Below are 22016 nucleotides of genomic sequence, written 5' to 3'. Positions count from 1 at the left end.
AAGGTGAAACGCGTTATTGGCAAAATATAAAATAATGAAACCTGTTCTGCAGCCAAGACTGTTCATCTATTCAAAAAAGTTTTACGATTATCTTCAACGTATTTGAATTGGACTGACATTTTGATGTTGTTCAATAACCGTGCGATAATTATTTTATAACTGAAGCTTTGTGGGATGGCACATGATTGATGAGGAGTTGGTTTGTTAAACTAGGGCCGGCCGGTGTGGCCGTGCGGTTCTAGGCGCTTCAGTCTGGAACCGCGTGACCGCTACGGTCGCAGGTGAGAATCCCGCCTCGGGCATGGATGTGTGTGATGTCCTTAGGTTAGTTAGGTTTAAGTAGTTCTAAGTTCTAGGAGTGATGACCTTAGAAGTTAAGTCCCATAGTGCTCTGAGCCATTTGAACCATTTTTGTTAACTAGTACTAGTTTCCTGTTGTTAACATTCCGTTGTTTCAGGGTAGCCTGTGACTTTTCCTTAGATGCGTGTTTACTTGTGGACTGAGGTTCCAGTACCAACACTTAAGTGACGGCGGTATTCTGATTGGAAATATTGGGGCTCCTGCCAAGAGAAGGGTCATTCCTAATTATTGTCTTTGATGTAATTATTCACCCCCACGGTAGCTGAGTGGTCAGCGCGACAGACTGTCAATCCAAAGGGCCCGGGTTCGATTCCCGGCTGGGTCGGAGATTTTCTCCGCTCAGGTACTGGGTGTTGTGTTGTCCTAACCATCATCATTTCAACCCCATCGTCGCGTAAGTCGCCGAAGTGGCGTCAAATCAAAAGACGGCGAACTGTCTATCCGACGGGAGGTCCTCGTCACACGACATTTCATTTCATACCTTAATTGATTAAAATTCTTCTTTATTCGTTGATTATACACAAAGCGAATATTGATGCTCTCACTTCAATTCCCCTTGTGACTTTGATGCACCAGTTTGTCCCCTATGCTATAATACTGAAAACAGTGCTGAATTTAAATAAAAAAATTAATAAGCGTCTTGCTAGGTCTAGAATTTTGGAATAACGCTATCTATGAACGTTTAATGGTGCAATATCGAAGACAGAGGAGATATTTAATCAATTGTTATTCTGTCATAACAATTGTTTCGGCCTAATATTTTCACGAGCTTAAGTAGTGTAAGTCACTGTAAATCAAATTACATTTCTTTTTCTGTTAACAGTAAATGGATACTGCTACAAAGTTAACTCAGTCAGTCGGTTCCACCCTTTTATTTATCCTAAGAGCTAGCCTGCAGCCACACTACTGACTGGCAGTCCCCTTGACACGGTAACAGGGTTGAACCGACGACAGCTCTCGACACTGAGTCAACATTACGTCATCTTTTCAGACGAGTCTAGTGCCTGTATGCAGCACTGTGATGCACGTATCCGTGTGTGGACGCACTGGAGAGAACGAGCGTTGCCAAACGTCATTCATCGTCAGACAGGCCCATCGTGTGACGGTATGAGGTGCTATAGAGTACACAAAATTATCACCACTTGCTGCAATAACCGATAACGTGGACGCCAGCTGTTACATTTGAGACGTGTTAAGGCTCTGACCTATCTTTGAGGTTTCCGTGATATTATTTTCCACTAAGATAACGCAAGAGTGAATGTTGCCTGTACTGTTCTGACCTACCTTAATACCCAGGCGAGCACATTCCCCAGATTTTCCACCAAATAAAAATATGTGATCAAAGGGAGCCGAGAAACTAGAAAGCCATCGCTCACAAACCACTACGACTGAGTGATGAGTGACGTAGATAATTGCCATCCAGGCCCTGTTCAACTCGATGCCCAGCTGCGTGAGAGCTGTTTTCGCTGCTAAACGTGGCAGCTCTGTGTATTAATTCACCCTATATACCCCTAACCCACTTACAAACTTCGTAATGTGTACTTCCTGTATAGCAATGTGTAGGTGTAACAAATTTTCGCAATTTGTTATCGTTGTCGGCACTGCAATTTTATTGGTTAGCAACGTAGTTTGTGGTCCGCAACTTACCTCATCCGAGAGAGCACGGTCATCATCTCTGACAAGGTCAGCGACGTCTGCGTCCCGTAGGAAGGCCAAAAGTTCTTCTGAGGACCCATTGTCACCCCGGTAGCCAATGGAGGCCGCCAACCGGAAGGCTCTGTCCCGGGCTGTCGTGGTCACTCCCCGCGGACCGAGGGCGCTGCTCGACTGCATGATGGCCCTCTGGAACAGACCTAAGGACCACCAGTACTGCCACATCCTCTCATTTATAGCGATCACAAAGCTATGTTTCCTTGAAACTACACTACTGGCCATTAAAATTGCTACACCAAGAGGAAATGCAGATGATAAACGAGTTTTCATTGGACAAATATGTCACACTAGAACTGAATTGTGATTACATTTTCACGCAATTTGGGTGTATAGATCCCACGAAATCAGTACCCATAAGAACCACAACTGGCCGTAATAACGTCACTGAGTGAAACAGAGCTTGGATGCTGTGTACAGGTACAGCTTCAACACGATACCACAGTTCATCAAGAGTAGTGACTGGCGTATTGTGACGAGCGAGTTGCTCTGCCAGCATTGACCAGACGTTTCCAGTTGGTGACAGATCTGGAGAACGTGCTGGCCAGGGCAGCAGTCGAACATTTTCTGTCAAATGGTTCAAATGGCTCTGAGCACTATGGGACTTAAAATCTGTGGTCATGAGTCCCCTAGAACTTAGAACTACTTAAACCTAACTAACTTAAGGACATCACACACATCCATTCCCGAGGCAGGATTCGAACCTGCGACCGTAGCAATCACGCGGTTCCGGACTGCGCGCCTAGAACCGCGAGAAACATTTTCTTTCCCGTACAGGACCTGCAACATGCGGTCGTGCATTATCCTGCTGAAATGTAGCGTTTCACAGGGATCGAATGAAGGGTAGCGCCACGGGTCATACACATCTGAAATGTAACGTCCACTGTTCAAAGTGCTGTCAATGCGAACGAGAGGTGACCGATACGTGTAACCGATGGCAAGCCCATACCACCACGCCGGGTGATGCGTCAGTATGGCGATGACGAATACACGCTTCCAATGTGCGTTCACCGCGATGTCGACAAACACGGATGTGACAATCATGATATTGTAAACAGAACCTGGGTTCATCCGAAGAAAAGACGTTTTGCCATTCGTGCACCCAGGTTCGTCGTTGAGTACACATCACAGGCGCTCATGTCTGTGATGCAGAGTCAAGAGTAACCGCAGCCATAGTCTGCGAGCTGATAGTCCATGCTGCTGCAAACGTCGTCGAACTGTTCGTGCAGATGGTTGTTGTCTTGCGGACGTCCTCATCTGTTGACTCAGGGATCGAGTCGTGGCTGGACGACCCGTTACAGCCATGCGGATAAAATGTCTGTCATCTCGACTGCTAGTGATACGAGGCCGTTGAGATACAGCATGGGGTTCCGTATTACCCTCCTGATCCAAACCGATTCCATATCATGCTAACAGTCGTACGATCTCGACCAACGCGACATTTATCAAAGTCGGAAGCGTGATGGTACGCATTTCTCCTCGTTACACGAGGCATCATAACAACGTTTCACCAGGCAATGCCGGTCAACTGCTGTTTGTGTATGAGAAATCGGTTGGAAACTTTCCTCATGTCAGCACATTGTAGGTGTTGCCACCGGCGCCAAGCTAGTGCGAATGCTCTGAAAAGCTAATCATTTGCATATCACATCACCTCTTCTTGTCGGTTAAATTTCGCGTCTGTAGCACGTCATCTTCGTGGTGTAGCAATTTTAATGGCCAGAATGGCCAGTAGTGTATATTAATTCTTTCTTCAACTTGTAACCTGTAATTTTAGGAAGTAACTATGTCCAAGGTATTCCTTGCGCACTACCATGTAGCTACTTATTAACAAAAGTTGTGTGAATATTAATCAGATATGTATTAAAACAAGATATCAGTCTTTTCTTTAATTTCTAGCATTCGCTGAATTCTGAAAAAATTGCGAGTACACATGTTAATATTACTGGCTGCCTAACTTTAATTTATAATTTCCAGGAGCTGGATGTGCCAACACAGTAGGACTTTTCTTTTGGGACAGTTTAGAAATTGAAATCTAAATCGTGCATTCAGTTTACCAAATGAACTGCAATCCTTTTCTTGTTTACGTTTTTAAGTGTTGTTGATGTTTTCAGTTTTCCTTCATATATAAACTCTTCAAATTTCCCTGTAACTAAAAATTACTGTTAAAGTTATAAGAATAGTGGAAAAACGAACGTACTTAGGATAGGTGAAAAGAACAAGTGGATGGAGACTTTGTGAATAAATAGAAGTGGTCTTCGAATTGATTTGGAGTTCACTATGTGACTTCAAGAGCGGCTGTAACCACGGTAAACTGCCAGAGTAAGACAAAGAAGTGAAACATTGACACTGAATGTGGAAACTGTTCAAAGATGGACAGACTCCATTCGAGCAATGAAAAGAAGCGTTCTGGGCATACCAAAAAGGGACAGAAGAACAAGTAAACTGACAGGACAAACAGAAGTTGAGGCCGTGATAGTGATTGTTACGAAATTGAAATGTTGATTGGCTAATGTCTGCGTTATCCCTCCAACTAGGTGATTCAGGAAGCCATCAAAATTCTTGTGATGATCGATTTGCCTAATCGCGATAGCTGTTTAACTTGAATAAACTGTGGAACAGGTTTCAAAGGCAACGGTACAGCATCGCTGTCGTCAGTGCCTAGCGTTCATAAACCAGAACGTGTGGCACGGTGTTGGTTGGTTACAGGGGCGCGTGACAGTAGCGCGCATCTCTGGCATCCACGTGGATTTGCTGCGGCTGTGTTCGTAACGCGTTTGTAATACGAGCGGCAGGGCTGCGCCGCCAGTCCTACGTTTCAGCTCAAAAGCGAGCACAGGAGACATCATCTAAACATTCATGGTGGCGTCTGATTGTTCTATATCATGTCTCCCTACCACTTTCGCGCAACGACGCTCTGAGTGTGTTTTGTAGGGAATTAACTAATTTGAACCTGGGACCTGCTGCTGGTAAGGAGACGCCAGGCCACACATGACATGTAGAATTCAGAAGAGTTCAGTGAGACTAGCGATGATATAACCAAATGCTTAATGATCTCAGCGTCAGCTCCACTGCCCTCCCTGTAAAAGAATCTTAATACTAACTAAATTTAGTGGAAAGGGTTCAAGGCTTTCCTATTTTTAGTTAGCTGGTAAAATAACGTCGAAAAATCAGTTAAGTTTACCATTGGTAACTTTATTCTACTCACAAAACATCATTTATAAATTGCATTATTGATAAAATAAAATGTTTTAATACAGGATGGTAAAAACCAACTGCGTTCAACAAAAATGTGAACGAATATTCCTTGAATGGGTTTCCAAGTTCTACAATCGATCGAAGGATGACCTATGCCATATCACATCTATAATCTAGGTTTAAGTTTCACAAAAGAGAAAACTATCAAAATGGTCTACAGTGACCCTCAATTATCTTTAATTACTTATCTAACTTGTCGTAAATTACAGTGGCTGATGTGCCTTCTCAATAACTATATAACAGAAAAATTATCACGTTTCAGATTTTTACTTCAAGTGGCAAATGTGAACACCATGAGTTTTAATAAACGATCGACACTAGTGTTACGCAAAAAAGGGATGTAACAGATGAGACTTCTGCAGTTCTGAGTGAAGCCTCATGCGCTCAAAAATGCGGCATCGCGTGCGTTCATTACCTTGTCGGTGTTTAAGCAGCGTCAGGGCGGCAGCGGCCGGCGCAGCAGCCATCCAGCTCGCCGTCTCGGAACCAACTCTCTCTTAACTTCTCCTTACTACAATTTACCGAAGTTAGTTTAAAAAAAACTATCTGGCTATGTTTTCATCTGACCAATCAGGGTCTCAATATTAACCTTAAGTTCCGCCTACAAAAATTCTGTCTATCCAATGAGAAACGTTATACTTTTCGTGGTGGGGCAATGTTTTTAAAGTTAGCAACGTAACAGAGACGCTAAAAAGTCTCACGCTAAAACCTGCAGCTAGTGTGGTCTTTTTAGCGTTATCGTAAGATCTATACTGCTCTTCTGGAGGGCTCTATCTTTTAACATGGGCTAGGGAGTGATCCTAATGTAACAGACACGCGAAAAAGTCTCACGCTAAAACTTGCGGGTGGTAGTGGCCCTTTTTGTGTTATCGTAAGATATATACTGCTTTTCTGGAGGGCTCTAGCTTTTAACGTGGGCTGGGGGTGATCCTTGACGTACCTGAGACGCGATAAAGCCTCACGCTACAACGTGCGGGTTGTATAGTCGTACAGGTAGGCTCGCGGCGTGGGTGCCCAGCCCCTCCCTTATCTAGCTTAACACGGTTCTGCTCTCGGCTTCTGTCCTCGTTTCTCCCCTCGGAACTGCGTCTGCCTCACGGTGGGAAGGTACGACATGCATTTAGGCATTCTTGTGTTAGTCTGTGGTATTCCATTTGCTCACTCGTTACTCGTATTACTTTGGTTAATTTAATGTCACGATTTATTCCGAGCTATGTGACATACTACTGGATTTGCTTATCATGTCAGGGTTTTCATGTAAGGTGTTGGATTTGCCTGACACCTTACAGTATTTAATTGGACTGACATCCCTTAGATTTGTGGTGTAACCGTAATTTAAGCGATTCCCTTTAGTACTCATGTGGATGACATTACACTTTCGTTTCTTAGGGTTAATTGCCTCTTTTTGTCTGAATAATTTTGCAATTGGTTTTGATTTTCTGATGATTGTACTAGACGGTGAATGACAGCATCATCTGCAAGCAATCTAAGATGGTTGCTCAGAGTGTCTCCTAAATTGTTTCTAAAGATTGCTTGGGGAACGCCAGGTATCACTTCTGTTTAACTAGATGACTTTCCTCAAGCTACTACGAACTGTCGCCTTTCTCACAGGAAATCGCGAATCCATTTACACAATTTAAACGATAGTCCGTGGCCAGGCAATCTGATTAGAAGCCACTTGTGAGGATGGGTATCAAAAGCCTTTCGGGTATCTGGAAATATGAAATAAATCTGAGATCCCCTTGCGGTGTTCCACATAAACGATATTTTCTGAATCTGTGCTGACGATGTATCAACAGATTGTTTTCCCGGTGAGGTAATTCATACCGATCAAATAATGTATATGTTCGAAAAGCCTACTGGAAATCTACAGTGGTATGGGTCTGTAATTCATCGGCTGGAGTAACCTGCGCAACTTTCCAGTCTTTAGGTACGCCTATTTTAGTGTCATTTTATCCTGTCAATAGTGCGAGCTTCATTGTTTATATTTCTGCGGAACTTTCCAATTTTACTGAGTCAGTAGGCGATTCTTATTTACGTGGAGTTGGGATAGTCCCTTCTGTTCTTGATCTGTCATTACATCTGTTGTAGTTCAATGTCATTGTGATGGAAAGCGGGAATAACGCCTGTTGTAGGAAATGAATTTCATGTTTTAGACACTGTCAGGAGGGGAGTAGGGTTATGTTATGTTAACCGGGGACCTAGAAACGACGGAGAGACACCGTTCCCGCCGCAGCCAAAGTGGTCCGCAAGCCCACGACGACTACCGCAGTCCACTTCACCGCTCCACCGCTCCACACCGAACCCAGGGTTATTGTGCGGTTCGGCCCCCGGTGGACCTCCCAGGGAACGTCTCACACCAGACGAGTGTAACCCCTATGTTTGCGTGGTACAGTAAAGCCGTCGACACACGGATCGTGCATCCGAGCGTTGAGCGTGCCGAGTTTCTGACGTCATTGCGTGGAACAGCACATTCGGGAGTCTTTCCGAACGTGCAGAGCAATATCTGGCATGTCAGATACTCTGAGCGTGCGTCTGAGCGTTGACCAATGAGACGGCACAACGCCACCCACGTCAAACGCACGCCGTCTCCCTTCAGTAGAGTTGTGAGGCGCCATATTGGCTTTCATTTCAAGCCGAAATATATATATATGCCGTTTCTGAGCACCAGCAAGTTGAGAATCACTGAAAACCCCGTTGTTAATTGTGTGATTCGTTTCAATAAAATAATGGGGAACATCATATTCGTGGCAAAAGAATTATTGTAACTTGCGTATTATGAGAGTAGGCTATTTGAAGGCAGCGACACACTGAAGATCCACCCAAAACGCATTGTACTTGGTACAATCTGTTATAATTAAATTTCAATTAGTAACTTATCCACGATTAAGGTTTTCTGAAAGGCGTAACATACTAGGATAAGATGCACTGGATGTGGCGTGGGTTTAGCGTAATGAGTACCGTCACTGTCCTGTGTAAAGTTGTTTGTTTGGTGCGGTGGTTCCCGTCTTGACACTTACAATTTTTCCAAACATTCGCGTTTTTATTAGGTTCTGATACTTTATTATTAGTTTAATATAAGTAAATACTATAATAGTTGCTGTTATGTAAGTGTAAGTTCACCTTTTTTTGATGGGTGACTTTGTTCGATTGGCTTAATCTACAAGACAGTTGTGCTACTTGTATAAAAATATTTTTCTCCTTTTTCTTTTATCCTTTTTGTTTTACGCTTCGTAATTCACATGTTGTAAAGATTCTGCTACTGGGTAGGAACTGTGATCAAGTAAGACTGACCTTAGGGTTTTACTAAAATGTGGGAATGATGAAATAATGTTTATCTTATGCGGATAAATATTCCAAATTTGTACCGCACTGTTTGTAACGAAACTTTTATAGGTTTGTGTCCTTAATGATTGGACATGGTACTTTCCTTTTCGTGGACGATGGAGGAAATGTGCGTTTTAATAGAGGTCACATGGGAATTTTATGCGCGCCCTTTGAGTAAATAGTGTGATTTACGAACTTAAAACATCCGTCAACGCCGCTGGAGTGCGTTGCTATCGCGTATATCACGTTGGGCCCAACGCACTGCCAAAGAAGACCGAGAAGAAGGCCTAAAAAAACAAAAAGGGACAGCGCAATCGGCACCGCTGCGTGCTCCCTTGGCACGCAGCGTGCCATTTGCCGGCTCGGCTCGGCTCATTCCTGAGCGTTCAGTAGCACGTTGAACTTGGCACGCTCAACGTTAACGTTCGACAGCACGGTCCGTGTGCCGACGGCTTAATGGTAGTGTACGCGTACGTGGAGAACTTGTTTGCGCAGCAATCGGCGATATAGTGTAGCTGAGGCGGAATAATGGGAACCAGCCCGCATTTGCCGAGGCAGATGGAAAACCGCCTAAAAACCACCCACAGACTGGCCGGCTCACCGGACCTCGACACAAATCCGCCGGGCGGATTCGTGCCGGGGACCAGGCGCTATTTCCCGCCCGTAGAGACCTGCGTTAGATCGCACGGCCAACCGGGTGGGCGTGGGAGTAGCGTAGTGAGGGCTCGTTTACAAGCCATACAGCTTGGAAAGCTGTTTCACCTTTCCTCTGAATGTTGCTATTGTACGCGTCTTTTAACCCGCCGACTACGAGCTGGTCACCTCCTAATTATAAGCGGGATCTGACGGTAAGTTGGAGAGAAGTGTGGACGCACTGATTACCTGCAGAGAGAGGCGACATCAGGTGCAGGGAGGTGGAGGCGCTGCCCGCACTCTCACCAATCAGCGTCACTCTGGCGGGATCCCCGCCGAAGGCGGCGATGTTCTCCTGCACCCACCGCAGGGCGACGATCTGGTCCTTGAAGCCGTAGTTCCCTCGGATGACGGAATCCTGGGTGCTCAAGAAACCTGCCGTGCAGGGCAGAAGCGTCATTAGCCTCACTGTAAGGTACGTGTAAGTGCAACGGTATTACGAAAAAAAAAACATCCTCACAGTATTAGCTGCAGCTAGAGAGATATGCGTCCAACAAGGCAGGCAGTATCGAGGTACTCAACTGCAAGGAACGCACGTCACTTGATACACAACCAACAGCGTCATTTGTCTTCTTATGAGGACACTTAAAAATGGCTCTGAGCACTATGCGACTTGACTTTTGAGGTCATCAGCCGCCTAGAACTTAGAACTAGTTAAACCTAACTAACCTAAGGACATCACACACATCTATGCCCGAGGCAGGATTCGAACCTGCGACCGTAGCGGTCGATCGGTTCCAGACTGTTGCGCCTAGAACCGCACGACCACTCCGGCCGGCGGACACTTAAAAGACAGAACATTTATTGGCCGTTATGAATGTTCCTCTACTTCCACAGCAGTAAGAAAGTTACGCATGCTGTATTGACCAGATAAGTGAAGTGAAAGCGAAGTGTATCGCAGAGAGGAAGAGGTAAGACGGCTGAAACCAAGCTAAATGAAATTTTAGGTAATGTACTCCAGATGAGGATCCAAATTGAGTAATTCCTGTTTCGGCTGTACCCCTAGCAGGAAAGTTGTCGGAGGCGATTGTTACGAGGATGGTCACATCGTATCTCAGTCGGTACTGACATCATTGAGGTTCGCAGAAGAGCTTCTCTAAAGTTTGGAAGGTAGGAGACGAGATACTGGCAGAAGTAAAGCTGTGAGTACCGGGCGTGAGGTGTGCTTCGGTAGTTCAGATGGTAAACCACTTGCCCGCGAAAGGCAAAGGTCCCGAGTTCGAGTCTCGGTCGGGCACACAGTTTTAATCTGCCAGCAAGTTTCATATCAGCGCACACTCCGCTGCAGAGTGAAAATCTCATTTGGGATCATTGAGGGTACTTACACCACAAAAATTGGACATACTCTAGAAGGGGTAAGCACACTGCACGCAAAAAAGTGCACGAAACCATTACAGCTGCACCCGAATCGCTGTATAAAAGAAACATTTCCGAAGCAATCATCCTATTAGGTAAAGGTTCAAATGGTTCAAATGGCTCTGAGCACTATGGGACTTAACATCTGAGGTCATCAGTCCCTTAGAACTTAGAACTATTTAATCCTAACTAACCTAAGGACATCACACACATCTATGCCCGAGGCAGGATACGAGCCTGCGACCATAGCGGTCGCGCGGCTCCAGACTGTAGCGCCTAGAAGCGCTCGGCCACACCAGCCGGCATAAGCGAAGGAAATAGTTCCTGTATCAGAGTCGTCACAGCAGATAGAAAGACGTTACCGAGAAATTTCTGTACTTGTATTCAGAACGAATGACAGCCAGAAGTACCCCAGTTTGGCTTAGAACAGAAGCAGAGAAGCTTGTAGACAGGGCAACGAAAGCTATCACTAATAATCTTAGGAATTAAGAAGCTGCTTCAACTGGTCTTAACTGCTTATTATCAGCTCACAACCGGTTTCGTGTCACTGGAAACCACAATCTCAGCTAACATGCAAGTAAGTCATAAGAGCTTAGTAGCCTAGGGAATGGTATCCAATACTCGTTGTCAGTCCCAACTAATAAATCACTAAATGGAAGTAGCTTAAGACTTGTCTACATCACGAACAGTGTGCTCAACTGCCGTATTAATGAAATCCGCGGAAAGTGGATGGGCAGCACCGGTCGTAACTCCTTAATCTGTTTATTGTAGATGTTCAGCGACTATGTAGCTATGGTTCAAATGGCTCTGAGCACTATGGGACTTAACATCTGAGGTCATCAGTCCCTTAGAACTTAGAACTACTTAAACCTAACTAACCTAAGGACTTCACACACATCCATGTCCGAGACATGATTCGAACCTGCGAGCGTGGCGATCTCGCGGTTCCATACTGAAGCGCCTAGAACCGCTCGGCCACACCGGCCGGCATGTAGCTATGTTAAGTGCGTTTTCTCCAAGTGATGACGATTCATAAACGGCACATGATGCAATTTCACCTTACAGATAACGAATGACGGTTTCACAGTTGACGGTAGCTGAAATCGATCTGCAATAAAGATATTAAAAAATTACGACCACCACTATCTTCCTCCCGTCGTTAATTACATGTCACATGAGGATGTGGTTTTCAGTGTCACGAAACAGGTTCTGATCTAATAATAAAAAAGACAACTACAGCTGAAGCGGCTTCTTAATCCCCAAGAACAGGAGCTATTCCGCTTTCTGTCTCTATACCATCACTAGCCGGGACATTATGACCACAGACCTACTATCGCCGGCCGCGGTGGTTTCGCGGTTCTAGGCGCGCTGTCCGGTCGCAGGTTCGATCCTACCTCGGGCATGGATGTTTGTGATGTCCTTAGGTTAGTTAGGTTTAAGTAGTTCTAAGTTCTAGGGGACTGATGACCACAGCAGTTGAGTCCCATAGTGGTCAGAATCATTTTTTTATACCTACTATCGATATAAACCAGTCTACGCGATAGCTATGTCACCTGGCGAGGAATCACTGTTAGTCAGACACGCGCACGGTGCATGTACACTACTGGCCATTAAAATTGCTACACCAAGAAGAAATGCAGATGATAAACGGGTATTCGTTGGTTAAATATATTATACTAGAACTGACATGAATTACATTTTCACGGAATTTGGGTGCATAGATCCTGAGAAATCGGTATCCAGAACTATCACCTCTGGCGGTAATAACGGACTTGATACGCCTGGGCATTGAGTCAAACAGAGCTTGGATGGCGTGTATAGGTACAGCTGTCCCTGCAGCTTCAACACGATACCACAGTTCATCAAGAGCAGTGACTGCTCGGCCACCATTGACCAGACGTTTTCAAATGGTAAGAGATCTGGAGAATGTGCTGGCCAGGGCAGCAGTCGAACATTTTCTGGATCCAGAAAGGCCCGTCCACGACCTGCAACATGCAGTCGTGCTTTATCCAGCTGAAATGTAGGGTTTCGCAGGGATCGAATAAAGGGTAGTAACGTCTACTGTTCAAAGTGCCGGCAATGCGAACAAGAGGTGACCGAGACGTGTAACCAATGGCAACCCATACCACCACGCCAGGTGATACGCCAGTATGGCGATGGCGAATACACGCTTCCAATGTGCGTTCCCCGCAGTATCGGCAAACACGGATGTGACCATCATGATACTCTAAACAGAACCTGGATTCATCCGAAAAATGACGTTTTGACATTCGTGCACCTAGGTTCGTCGTTGAGTGTGAGTTGTGGGGTTGGGCGGCAACCCTTCATTACACATGTCAGATGTCGTAGGCTGGGAAGATTGGTGAAACAGGACAGGCCGCGAACTTCGGTGGAACTAATATCAGATTTTAATGCTGACAAAGAAAAAATGTGTCTGAACACAGTGCGCTGAACAACGATGGGCCTCTGCAGTCTGACCCAATTACTATTTGTGCCAATGTTAACACCACGACATCGGCAACTACGAACGAAATGGGCAAGTGACCATCGGTACTGGGCGATTGGTAATGGGAAAGCGTTGCATAGTCTGGTGAATACCGATATCTTCTTCATCATGCTGATGGGAGGGCGCGATTCCGTCGTCTTCCAGGGGAACATATCCTTGATGCCTTTACTGCGCGACGGAGACAAGCTGATGGTGGCTCATTTCTGGGGAACATTCATGGGTCCAGGTGAGCTCGTGAAAGGTCCCGTGACGGCCAGGGGGTATCGGACACTCGTTGCAGACCAGTACACCCCTTCTTGACGATCATGTTTCCCGACAGCAGAGGCATTTTACAACGAGATAATGCTCTGTTTCACAAGGCTAGGGACATGACGAAGTAGTTAGGGTAACTCAGTGACTATTTCCAATTGATGAGCTGTCCCCCAAGTCGCCAGATCTGAACGCGATCTAACACTTCTGTGACATGTGTGAATGAGGCGTCACAGCCCATCGCCCCCTCCCCAGAATTTTCTAGAAGTAGGTGACTTGTATGTGCAGATGTGGTGCCAACTCCGTCCAGTGACCTAACAAGGCCTCATTGCTTCCATGTTTCGACTCGTCGCTGCTGGTATCCATATCAGGGTAGGTGGTCGTAATGTTCTGGCTGATCAGTGTGTAGTATACAGTAGTAGCGGTTGTTCTGAGAAGTAGAGAAACATACGATAGGCACTACTTCTCTGGATAAGGAAGGGGGATTACGTACCAAATGTGCAAAATGAAACTGATCCTGAAAATATTTCATGAGCCTTAAGATAAGAAATTAAAACTTTGAGGTTCGCCGATGACATTGTCATTCTGTCAGAGACAGCAAAGAATCTGGAAGAGCAGTTGAATGGAATGGACAATGTCTTGACAGGAGGATATTAGATGAACATCAACAAAAGCAAAACGAGGATAATGGAATGTAGTCGAATTAAATCGGGTGATGCTGCGGGAATTAGATTAGGAAATGAGACGCTTAAGGTAGTAAATGAGTTTTGCTATTTGGGGAGCAAAATAAATTGTCGAAGTAGAGAGGATATAAAATGTAGACTGGCAATGGCAAGAAAGGCGTTTCTGAAGACGAGAAATTTGTTGACATCGAGTATAGATTTAGGCATCAGGAAGTCTTTTCTGAATGTATTTGTATGGAGTGTAGCCATGTATGGAAGTGGACAATAAATAGTTTAGACAAGAAGAGAACAGAAACTTTCGAAATGTGGTGCTACAGAAGAACGTTGAAGTTTAGATGGGTAGATCACATAACTAATGAGGAGGTATTGAATAGAATTGGTGAGAAGAGGAATCTGTGGCACAACTTGACTAGATGAAGGGATCGGATGGTAGGACATATTTTGAGGCAGCAAGGGGTCACCAATTTAATATTGGGGGGGAAACGCGGAGGGTAAAAACGTAGAGGGAGACCAAGAGATGAATACACTAAACAGATTCAGAAGGATGTAGGTTGCAGTAGGTTCTTGTAGATGTAGAAGCTTGCACAGGGTAGAGTAGCATGGAGAGCTACATCAAACCAGTCTCTGGACTGAAGACCACAACAACAACAACAACTGGACTGAAGACCACAACAACAACAACCAGATGGGTGGGTGTGGATGACCTAAGTTTCGTTCTCCATCATAAGGTGCATGAAATACTTTGTGGGTAAGTTTTATTTTACTTTCGGAGTGTTCGGAAACCCGTTATAAACTATAAATAGGCTGTTTAGGTTTTTATGTTGGTAATGCCACGTAGCGCTCTGTATGAAAATCACTGACTGTGCTGTGTACAGTCTGTGGCTGTTTGGCATTATCGGAATATTCACTTGTGTAGTGTTAGCCAGTGGGATGTGAACAGCTTGTAGCGTGTGCAGTTGGAGGTGAGCCGGCAGCAGTGTAGGATGTGGAGAGAGAGATGCCAGAGTTTTGAGAAGTTACTATAAGCGACGATCTGGACGTGTGTCCGCCAGAAAAAGGAAATTTGTAAAGTTGGATGTCATGAACTGATAGATACATGCATATATGATGACTTTTGAACACTATTAAAGTAAATACATTCTTTATTCTCTATCAAAATCTTTCATTTGCTAACTATGCCTATCAGTAGTTAGTGCTTTCAGTAGTTAGAATATTTTATTTAGCTGGCAGCATTGGCACTCGCTGTATTGCAGTAGTTCGAGTAACGAAGATTTTAGTGAGGCAAGTGATTCATGAAAGGTATAGGTTATTGCTAGTCAGGGGCATTCTTCTGTAGGGATTATTGAAAATCAGATTGTGTTGTGTGTCAGTTGTGTGTCAGTTAAGTGATGATCAGAATAAGTAAAGAGAAAACTGTTTGAGTACGTTGAGGTTTCTCAGCTGTTTGAAAATCAAATAACGTAGAAGTTTGCCAGCACAGTCATTCATAATTTTTTAAAGAGGATGTTTAAAAATTTCTAGGAACTTGTAGAGGGGGGTGAATAGATAATATTTTGAACTGAAACGCATATCCTGAAGCGCACCGCGTAATTTCTACAACCATTTGAAAACATGTTGGTAACACGACTATTTCTACAAGTAATTGATTAGGAGTGACCCAGTACACCGCTTGTTTTAAAATTCCACTCATTAATAGCCAAAGAAATTGCTCGAGGACTCGTTGACGGGTTCTATTCAACGTGATGCAATATTGTCGCTTCCAATTCGGGTGTGTGGCGACTGTTTGGAAGACCACAGTCACGCCTGCTGACGGTAAAGGTACCCTTTCTCGAAGCCGTAGCGTAATCGTGTCGAGGAAGGTATGCGATGGAGTCATACGTTGTGGAGAACAATCTTGATAAAGATGACGAGCAGTCTTCCATTACCATGTGCTTCACCATTTTTCAGAAGGATCATCTCGATGTGTTCTGGCAACGTGTACTCAGCCATGTTGCTCTAACACTCACAGATACATGAATGAAGCTCGAACCAGGTAAGAGAGATATGATAGACAACAAACGACATTAGCCGATCCGGCGTAACCACCCCCACCGTGACTGCACTGTTTAATACCTACTTAAAAAACTTGTTTTCAAACTGCTGTAGCACGAAAACGGTACATTTCCGGACATGAGTTCCTATTCAGAATGTTATGTACTGACTTCCCTCTACAAGCTCTAGAAGTTTGTAACGAGAATATCCGAAGAAAACCAGATCTCTTGCGAGCATTCGAAATGGTGAGTAAGGATTTCACGGGAATGTGACGCTACTCCAGTATCGTGTAAAAGGCTGGGAATCTGGGTCAGCTGGAAAGCGTGCTCGGATGGCCGACGCCCTTAAGGGAGATCCGGATTTGGGTCCCAGTGCGACAGAAATTTTCACCTGTTACCACTGATTCATTTCAGTGCCTAAATGTTTTAACGTCAGTGAAAACATTTGAAATGTTTCATTTTGCCCAAAGTTAGAGTTATTTTGAAGACCGAAAGAGAGATACATCAGTGTAACCACTAATTTCTAGTGTAATACATGGAATAGTGGGAACGTGTTCAGATGTCTGCGAGTCATGTAACTGCGGCGGAACGTGGGGACCAGCCCGGTATTCACCTAGCCGGATATGGAAAACCGCCTAAAAACCACATCCAGACTGACGGCTGACCGACACACTGGCGGACGTCGGTAATCCGCCGGACGGATTCGATCCAGGGCCGGTGCGCCTACCCGAGTCCAGGAAGCAGTGCGTGTCTGTGAGAGCAGTTTTTTTCTTTTTGTTTTAGCTATTTCCATCTGCTTGACCGAACACAGACACCATCTCGGTTTGTTCCAGTCATGAATTCCGGACCATACTGCTGCTTAAAGCACGCTGCGACGATCACACTGCCTGCAATAGACAAGGAACCCTGACCACTTTGAGGAACTGCCATTCGTCAGCGCCATCCATCGTGGCAACGTGTCCATATGTCATTTTTCCTCTATTTCCAGTCAGGAATCCGTTCCTGCAGTTTGTCGGTTTTATTAATCTTAACGCTGTATTTCCGATTGATCGCTATATGGAAACCACTGTGATAATCAGAAATATTTCATCTGCAACAGTTAGCTACAGCTTCCAACCACTGCTCTACATAGTCACCACTCCGACTTAGACATCTGTCGTAGCGTTGTACCAATTTTCCGATACCGTCGTCATAGAAGGCAGCCGCCTGTACTTCCCGCCAATTCTCTACGCTCTTCTATACCTCGTTGTCTGTGCGAAAATGTTGTCTTCATAGCCAGTAATTATTGTGAGCAAAGATGAAACACTGAGGGAGCCAATTACGGGCTGTAGTGCAGGTGATCAAACACTTCCCATCTAAAACGCTGCAGGCGCATTTTCATTGACCCTGCAGATTGCGACCGAGAATTGTCACGAAGTAGGAACCGTGTGACAGTTCTGTAATGTGGGCTTCATAGCATCAGGCGAAATCTGTCACTAGGACCTCATACTTGGCCGCAGACATTATTTTCTGCGCATCTTTATGAGCTCATCATACGCCCAGAACTGAAAAGAGGGAAGTGATCCAACCGACAGGCATACTAGAGACACTATTGAACACAATTGTGCAATGCTTCATCGGGTTTTCATAGTCGTTTCCATTTCGCAATCGATCGGTACTTACTTTCTGGATACCCCTCGTATGAACGGAGTCACCAGAATACTAAAGAATAGCAGCATTAACTGCACCAATTTGGTTTACTGCCATAAGACATCAAAGAAAATGATTTATCCACTAAACCAAGTATGTAACTTTCAATAAGTGACAAGAGAACGCAAACGCGAACTATAGCCTTTGCATAGGTGGCTAAATGCATAAAAACGTAATATGAAACTGCATCATGAGTACAGGCAATTACTGCAAAAAAAGGTTAGTGATTTGAAGAAAGATCCCCGTACAAGGAAGAACGAACACCAGAACTTTCGTCAAAGAGAATGATGGTTGTTACCAGCTAGCTGTGAATGTTAAATCTGTGCAATGAAACTTTCACCTCGATGGCTGCATCGATGGTGCATGCTTGCCGTTCTGAACTAGTGAGGGTGTGGAAGGCGGCTGCAATAGCGGCTGGAACTTTTGAGCCTAGCTCTGCCTCCCTAGTACACTATAGCTCTAGGCGCCCTTCTCCGTAGCTCTCTGCAATGACCAGGAACAGGTACCCTCCTCACGCTGTCTGCTACTAGTCTGTTCCCGATTGCGACGTAAGGTGAAATGTGTTCTGGCTTTACAAAACCTAGCTGGTCCTATCAGTGTCAGAATCTCACCAGCCAATTGCAGCAGACTTGTGAGGTACGGGGTGGCGGCAGGGAGGGCATCCGGCCACCCCTTAACATTAACCTTGCCAAATCCGTTCCTAACCGTGCCGAGCCTGCGAAACCGCAGGACAAGGCACCAGCAAAGGAAGAAGAAGAAGAAGTGTGATCAAGGGCTCTTTCAGACAGACGACTGTGCCAGCAGTGTGCAGAAAGTGTGTACACAAGATCTGGAGGACTGGGTTCTACAGAATACTGAGAATAACAACAGAAGAAGGTCCAGGCGAGTGGTCAGCCAACACAGTGCAAACCAAAGTACGATTATGTGTATCCTGCGTGACAGTCGCTACTGTCCCTATCACCTCCAACACACGAGGAACACACAGCATTCGGTCAGAGGAACTGTCCATAAGCCATTTCTTCCTACATTTCCAGTCAGGAATCCGTTCCCGGAGGTTGTAGGTTTTATTAATGTTCACCCTGTATATCCATGTGATGTGTGGTACCAGTACTTTCATGCACAACTCATCTACATCTACATCTACGTGATTACGCTGCTATCCACAAAAAGTGCCTGGCAGAGGGTTCACAGAACCACCTTCAAGCTGTCTCTCTACCGTTGCACCCTCGAACGGCACGCGGGAAAAACGAGCACTTAAATTTTTCTATGCGAGCCCTGATTTCTCTTATTTTATCGTGATGATCATTTCTCCCTGTGTAGGCGAGTTCCAATAGAATGTTTTCACAATCGGACGAGAAAACTGGTGATTGAAATTTCATGAGAAGATTCCGTTGCAACGAAAAACGCCTTTGTTTTAATGATTGCCATTCCAATTCACGTATCATGGCTTCACATTATCTCCCCTATTTCGCGATAACACAAAACGAGCTGCCCTTCTTTGTACTTTTGCGATGTCATCCGTCAATCCTACCTGATGCGGATCCCACACCGCACAGCACTACTCCAGAATAGGGCGGACAAGCGTAGTGTAAGCAGTCTCTTTAGTAGACCTGTTGCACCTTCTAAGTGTTCTGCTAATGAATCGCAGTCTTCGGTTTGCTCTACCCACAATATTATCTATGTGATCGTTCCAATTTAGGTTCTTTATAATTATAATCCCTAAGTATTTAGTTAAATTTACAGCCCTCAGATTTGTATGACTTACGGAATAATCGAAATTTAGCTGATTTCTTTTAGTACTATGTAAATAACTTAGCACTTTTCTTAATTCAGGGTCAATTTCCACTTTTCGCACCATACAGATATCTTATCTAAACCATTTTGCAAGTCGTTTTGATCATCTGATGACTTTACAAGACGGTACATGACAGCATCATCGGCAAACAATCTAAGACGGCTACTCAGATTGTCTCCTATGTCGTTAATATAGATCAATTCCTACTAATTTTGATTTAGGAAGACGTTATTCATTGCATGAAACTGTTTCTCTTAAATTAGCATGATCTTATTCGGAGCTTCCAGTTCCCGTAGATCACAAGGGATCGGTTCTGCGGCACGTTGCGAGTATGCTAAACGGTTCAACGGATACCTCACAGGGAGTATCACGAGGGAGAGTTATAGGGCCGCTTACAGCAGTTAATGTTAATGATCTAGTGGATAACATTCGTAGCTTTGTGAGGATACTCGCAAACGATGCCGTTGTTCATAGGAATGTTGTAAGCCAGAAGTCCGTAGCGAAATTCAGTAGGACTTGCAGAGGATCTAAGTTTGGCGCAGGGATTGCCAGTGGAGCCTGAACGGAAAAACATGCAAGGTATTGTTCATAAATAGGCGAAGAGATCCACTACTGTTCCGTTACTCTATTGACTCCAAATTTACTAGGTCGCAGAAGTAACCATCCAGAACGACTAATGTGGAGTGACCATATAGATATAAGGAGAATCAGATATCACATTGAGATTCATTGGGAGAATCTTAAGTGAATGTAATTCACCCTTGGAAGAAGTGGTTGATAAAACGTTCACTGGAATTCTTCTGTTCTCTTCATCAGTCTGGTTATCTTGCCGAGTAGGATCAATAGACGAGAAGTTCCAACGAAGAGCGGCGTGTTTTGACATGGGCTCATTTAGTCGGTTGGAGAGCGGTATGAGGATGCTCAACAAACTCCAATGGCATACCTTGCAAGAGTTACGCTGTTCATCGCAGAGAGGTTTACTTTTGAGATTCCGAGTGAATGATGGATCGGACAAAATATTACCTTTCCCACATACGTCTGGCGATGTGATACAGACAAGAAAATTAGAGAAATTAGATGTCATTTGGAGCTTTACTGAGAGTCATTTTTCCCATACATCGTCCGTGAATGGGACATGAATGGCGGAAAAGTTAGTAAATTGGCTTGTGGAGTAAAGATGTGGATGTAGGTTGTAAGTATATCCCTTGGTGACGCAGCTGAACATCTGGCACATAAAACATACAGTGACAATAAGAAATATTAATAAGGCACAATTTGAGCCTTATCCGACTAAAGAAAATCAGTACAAATAATTTTTATTCCAGTCTTTGACCACAATATTGACCGGTTTTAGGCACTAATGATTACCATCTTCAGATCTGTTGTACAACATGTAGTAATGTGATAAACAGATCTGAAGATGGTCATCATTACTTCCTAAAACCAGTCATCGTCGAAGGACTTAATATTGTGATCAAAGACTGAAATAAAAAACATTTGACAGAACCTGGATCACTGTTTATATATAGATGTGAATATCAATATTCTCCATATTTTGAATAAAGTGAAAATATTCGAAGACATGGGGATTCTTGCTTGCGAAAGTTTGAAGGAAACAACCCGAAGCGCATGACGTAAGAAATGTTTCATAGGTATTTACCTATTGCGCCGAGTCTGTAGTTGAGGGTGACGAAGACGATACCGTCCACTTCGAGGAAGAAATCAGGACCGTAGACAGTCGAATCTCCAGAACCGCTGGTGAGTGCGCCCCCGTGGAGGTACACCATTACAGCAGCACCTTCCTCCGACCCGTCGAGCTGTCGTATTACAATGTGACAGACATATATTTTTTCAGTATTATTACTATTACTATTATTATTATTTAAATGTTTTTATATATCACCTTACTATGAGGGCCACTCCAAAAGAAATGCACACTATTTTTGTAAAAATAGTTTTCATTCTGCATGTGTGAAAGTTTTACAGTGTGTAGATACATCCTTCCAGTTTGTTTTCAAACTTAGTTCAACCTGTTCCCGTGAGTGGCGCCGTCACAGTATGTCTTCAAAATGGCTGCTACACTTAACGTTCGTCAGAAGCAACGTGCTGCCATAGAATTCCTGTGCTGTGAATACGAGACAGTGGGAAACATCCACAAGAGGTTGAAAAAGGCGTCTGGAGATGGTGCTGTCGATCGCAGTACAGTTAGTCGGTGGGCAAGCAGGTTAAGTGATGAACGCAGGCACAGCAATATTGAGGATTGTCCTCGCAGTGGCAGGCCTCACACACTCCAGACAATGTGCAGAGAGTTAACGAATTGGTGACTGCTAACAGACGCATCACAGTGAACGAATTGTCACGC

At 44.5% G+C, this 22016-nt stretch overlaps 1 protein-coding gene across 1 annotated transcript in view; it reads right to left on the bottom strand.

The window, feature by feature from the left end:
* Nucleotides 1-22016, bottom strand: part of LOC126282318 (cholinesterase 1-like) — a 175167-nt gene that overhangs the window by 52164 nt on the left and 100987 nt on the right. The window contains exons 3-5 of the mRNA XM_049981975.1: nucleotides 21315-21471; nucleotides 9536-9721; nucleotides 2009-2214 (exon numbers count right to left, since the gene is read on the bottom strand). Coding sequence (XP_049837932.1) covers nucleotides 2009-2214; nucleotides 9536-9721; nucleotides 21315-21471 — 549 coding nt within the window. The remainder of the gene's footprint in view (nucleotides 1-2008; nucleotides 2215-9535; nucleotides 9722-21314; nucleotides 21472-22016) is intronic.

This window comes from Schistocerca gregaria, chromosome 7 (genome assembly GCF_023897955.1).
Source record: "Schistocerca gregaria isolate iqSchGreg1 chromosome 7, iqSchGreg1.2, whole genome shotgun sequence".
Taxonomy (NCBI): domain Eukaryota; kingdom Metazoa; phylum Arthropoda; class Insecta; order Orthoptera; family Acrididae; genus Schistocerca; species Schistocerca gregaria.
The sequence above is the reverse complement of the archived record's forward strand: the minus strand, read 5'-3'. Positions and strand labels throughout refer to the sequence as shown.